A 4,725-nucleotide genomic window follows, 5' to 3' on the forward strand; every position below is an offset into this window, starting at 1 on the left:
GGATGGAAAACCCCTACAGAATAACCCGACCCTTCAGGTAGAAGGTTTTGCTTAGAGTTAATGACCCTAACAAGTAAAAGAACTCATGTTACAGAAACAGCAACGAAGAATATAACTACAGCTGTGGAAGAGAGTCTCCAACGCACCAATAGGGGAGCAAGGATGAATGTAGGTAGTGACAGCCGAAAGGAAACTACAAACAGGAGAACGGAGACCCTTAACATGGCATAAACTAAAACCAGAATTGGTTTTTGGAGCGTCATAACAGTGTATGTAGCAGGAAAATTGGCTCAAATAACCTCAGAAATGCAGCGGTACAAATTAAATATCTTAGGCGTTAGTGAAAGTAGATGGACAGGCAGATGACAACTACTTCAGGAGCTACTGAAGCATACTCTGGGCGAGATGATAACCAACATCATGAAGGAGTGACAATAGTTATCAAAAAGGGTATAGAAAGAACACTGTTAGAATGGAAACCTATAAGCAATCGAATTATTATGGCAAGATTCAAAGGAAAACAGATAAACATCACTTTATTTCAATGTTATGCTCCTACGAATGAAGCTGACAAAGAGAACAAAGATGCAATTTACGAACAATAACAGCATGAAATTGATAAAACACCAAACCATGACATGAAGATCATCATGAGAGACATGAATGCAAAAGTGGGGTTGGACAACATTGGATACAAAAGAGTTATGGGAACGCATGGTTGTTGTAAGATAAATGAGAATGGGGAACGACTTGTCGATTTCTGCTCAACAAACAATTTAGTAGCAGGAGGTTCCATTTTTCCACACAAAGACATCCACAAACTGACATGGTATTCCACAAACCTCAGGGATAAAAACCAGATTGATCATCTAATATTAAACAGCACATGAAAAAGATTAGATGTGAAAGTTAAGAGAGGAGCCAATGTAGGATCTGACCACCAACTGATAACAGCTCTCATCCAACTGAAGCTCAGAGCAACTGGAAAGAAAGTTTCATCAAGGAAGCGTTTTGATATTGATAAACTGGAGGATATCAAGGTTAAAAGAGAATTTGCTTTAAAGTTACAGAACAGATACCAGGTATTGGAAAACTCAGTAAGAGATGAAAATGAAACATTAGAAACATTAGATGAGAAGTGGAATGAGATATCAGATATATACACTAAATGTAGCGAAGAAAAAAGATTGGATCACACCGGAAATATGGAACCAGATTAACATCAAAAGACAGACAAAAAAGAAGGTCATTAATACCAAATCACCAAGATTAAAGAACAAATACCAACAAGATTATAGTGGCAAACATCGCAATGTCAAAACCCTTGTTAGAGCTGATAAGAGAAGATATAAGGATAATTACGCAAATCAAGCAGAAGAAGCGGCTAATAGAAGAGAGCAGGGCAACCTCTACAAAATTACCAAAATTATCTGTCGAAAATTCAAGTCATCACCTAACATCCCAGTGAAAGACAAGCAGAGAAATTTACTAACATCAGAAATTGAACAAGAAAAAAGATGGGCAGAACACTTCGGTGAAATTTTGAACCGATCATCTTCAAAAGAACTTCCTTCTATTCCAGAGCCTAGCATTGAACTGGAAATAAGTATTGAACCACCAACGATATCTGAAATTGTAGCAGCAATCAAGACTCTAAAGAACGGAAAAGCTCCTGGTTCAGATAATCTGAATGTAGAACTGTTCAAAACTGATCCCATCTTAGCGGCCAATACCCTCCAACCAATTTTCCATAAGATCTGGAAAGAAGATAAAGTACCAACAGAATAGGATAAAGGTACATGTATTATCATCCGAATACCTCAAAAAGGGTGCATTAAATGACTCCAATAACTGAATCACTGAGAACTATCATTGAACAGTGCACAGAATGGCAGCGGCAACTCTACATCAATTTCATCGACTTTGAAAAAGCATTTGATAGCATTCCTAGGGAAACCCTTTGGAAAATCGTACAATTTTATGGCATCCCACAACACCTGATCCATTTAATCAAGGCTGTTTATGAAAATTTCAAATGTACAGTCGGAAGTGAACAACTTTACTTCCCAATTAAACTGGAGTAAGACAAGGATATGTTATGTCATCTACACTATTTATAATAGCCGTTGACTGGGTGATGCGACAAACAACTGTAGACTTCCCTAGAGGTATAAGATGGGGAACTTTCACCATTCTTGAAGATTTGAACTTTGCTGACGATATTTCCATGCTGTCGCACACTCATCAACATATCCAGAAAAAGTCCAGTCGAATAGAAAAGTCGGCAGGACAGATAGGTCTCAAAATAAACACTAAGATAACATAGGTTGAAGAGGGTTAGTAATTTTGGCAAAAGTAAGTGAAAAATTCAAAAGATCAGGAGTATATGAATAAAAGGTGCAGATACCAGAGAAAGCCTTAAAAGAGTTCGTTTACCACATAGAAAATAACACCAGCTGCTGAAATGAATGATCAGAACTTCCTTGAGATTTTGTGAGTGGCAAGAAAGGAGACAATCGAAAAATTGGGATCTAAAAGGGATAACATTAAGTTGATATTACACTGTATTTTTGTAAAAAATTAACCCTACGGGTAAAGATAGCGTGGAAAATAAGGGGCACTCAGGATCACTCACTACTTAGTTTATAGGGCTGGGACAGAAGACGTATGCCTTTACATTAGGTAGGTGTGAGACGAAGAAAGGTAACGGTATGAAAGAGTGCACTTTTAAATCCGGACTTACATTCACAGACTGTTAAACATCATACCACATCTTCTTTTATATACATGAACAGAATAAGCTACCGAACCATGCATATGCTCAGAGGTCGAGGTCACAATATTTACACACTTGAGTGTCGAAAGAAAGCTCTTTCAGCTGATGATGACAAACGGAATATTTCACCTAATGGGATCAACACTGACTCACGGGCATTATACAATTATTTGAATTAATGAAATGTAAAAGTTTGTCTTGACTCGCAATGAAAAACCATACCTCCTTGCATTTGCAAACTATGAAATTAAAAAAAAAATACCTTATAGAGATATAACTTATAAATTATAATTATGACTATGAACTTACAACAGTTGTGTATAAGAAAGATTCTCGAGGCTGCGATTTCAAGTCACTATAATACTATAACTATAGGGATACTAACCACTTTCAACAGCATTCAATATTTAATCACTTCGGTACTGGCATGAACATACGGATTTTGTGTTATTAAATTTGCTGTTATCAAATTTTGGATTTTTTTTGAAATAAGGAATATTTCTCCATCATACAAAGGTCTGATTCCTTGCACGGCTTTGATTATACGCTTTGTCCTTTTTGATTTATAGCTCTTCGTTTTTTTAATAAGCTTTGAATTTTCAAATACTTGTAACCTCGAGCATCATTGAAGAGACATTGATTGTCAAAATGCGCATCTGATTCTGAGAAATTACTGTTTATGACAAAAATGTTATAGATATAGACCACATAAAGGTGCGACAGTTTTACAAACACCCGAATATGTTTTGAGTGACACCAGAAGAAGCTAGCGTGTGGACCCATGATTTAATGGCGGTATATTGACATAACTATCCATACTACGAGACAGACACACCACGGCCAAAAATTTTGCTCATGTACTCCATAGACTTGAATACGCCGACGATTAGTTTCTAGAGTAAAAGTATATCCTGAAAAAACTTTACACGAGATCCCTTTCTACCCTTCTTCAGGATGAGAGTAATCAAGAGTTAGTAATTACAATAATTGTTTTATTATAACCAGAAGATATATGTTCTCATAAGATGATAGCAACTCTGCAGTCGTTTTGTGAGAACATTAATTATTCAACTACATAAGATTAATCTTCCCGACACACCCTTATACAATAGAGCTGGGTGGAGCTGGTGCCGCTCTTGAGATATCTAATTTCAGACGAGTGTATATACGAGACGAATAACTTTCCAAACCACATAGTGAGAAGTATGGTATTTTAACTTTAAAACCACGACACCTCAATTGGTCCAGGTACACATTGGACGTGTTGGTTTCAGAATACCTTCACAAAGGTTTACTATGATGGACTCCCACCCTCAAAGGGAGATATATGACTAATTATCAGAGGTCTGAGATCTACTGCAACACCGATGGACTATATACTGCAGCGAGGAACAGTGGTATGCGGACACGTTTGTTTATATGTGTTGAACTTGTTGTCGGAAGGTCAACCTTTTGATGAAGTGCATGGTTTCTAAAAATAAAGAATGACAGATTTTATTTGGATTTTATAGAAAGAGAGAAATGAATAAGAGTAGTTTTCTTGAAGTCTGGACATGCATGATAACTTTGCCTTCTGAAACCTCTCAGCCGCAGTATAAATGTTAACGCTGCAACAAAACGAGGGATTATCAAACAATTGAAAGACAGTACGAGTGAAAGAGAATCATTACAATCCATGAGTGTTACCAGATTCAGATTGCTATACAACAGAAGGAGAAAAGATATGATTCGACAATTAAAGAACTTGATAATCAATTGATACTAGTAAATAAAATGGGAAAGTCTGAATGCGTCTCAACGAACGATGGAAAAATGAAGACAGGAATATATTAATATGCAGAACCATTCCGTTTGAAAACTCCCAGAAGGTAAGACGGCAGACGAACCGGTGACAAAAGGTTGGTATGCAAAGAATTATCAAGACCTGATTGTGAACATGCAAGGGAAAA

At 36.7% G+C, this 4,725-nt stretch overlaps 1 protein-coding gene across 1 annotated transcript; it reads left to right on the forward strand.

Moving 5' to 3' along the window:
* The first annotated feature begins 1,131 nt into the window (after positions 1-1,131).
* On the forward strand, positions 1,132-1,788 carry LOC139515485 (uncharacterized). Its single transcript, XM_071305059.1, has one exon. The coding sequence runs from the start codon at positions 1,132-1,134 to the stop codon at positions 1,786-1,788; it is 657 nt and encodes a 218-aa protein (XP_071161160.1).
* The last annotated feature ends 2,937 nt before the right edge of the window (positions 1,789-4,725 follow it).

This window comes from Mytilus edulis, chromosome 3 (genome assembly GCF_963676685.1).
Source record: "Mytilus edulis chromosome 3, xbMytEdul2.2, whole genome shotgun sequence".
Classification (NCBI taxonomy): domain Eukaryota; kingdom Metazoa; phylum Mollusca; class Bivalvia; order Mytilida; family Mytilidae; genus Mytilus; species Mytilus edulis.

Coding starts and splice junctions, on each gene's coding strand:
- LOC139515485 (XM_071305059.1), top strand. CDS start 1,132: ATGAGAAGTGGAATGAGATATCAGATATATACACTAAATGTAGCGAAG.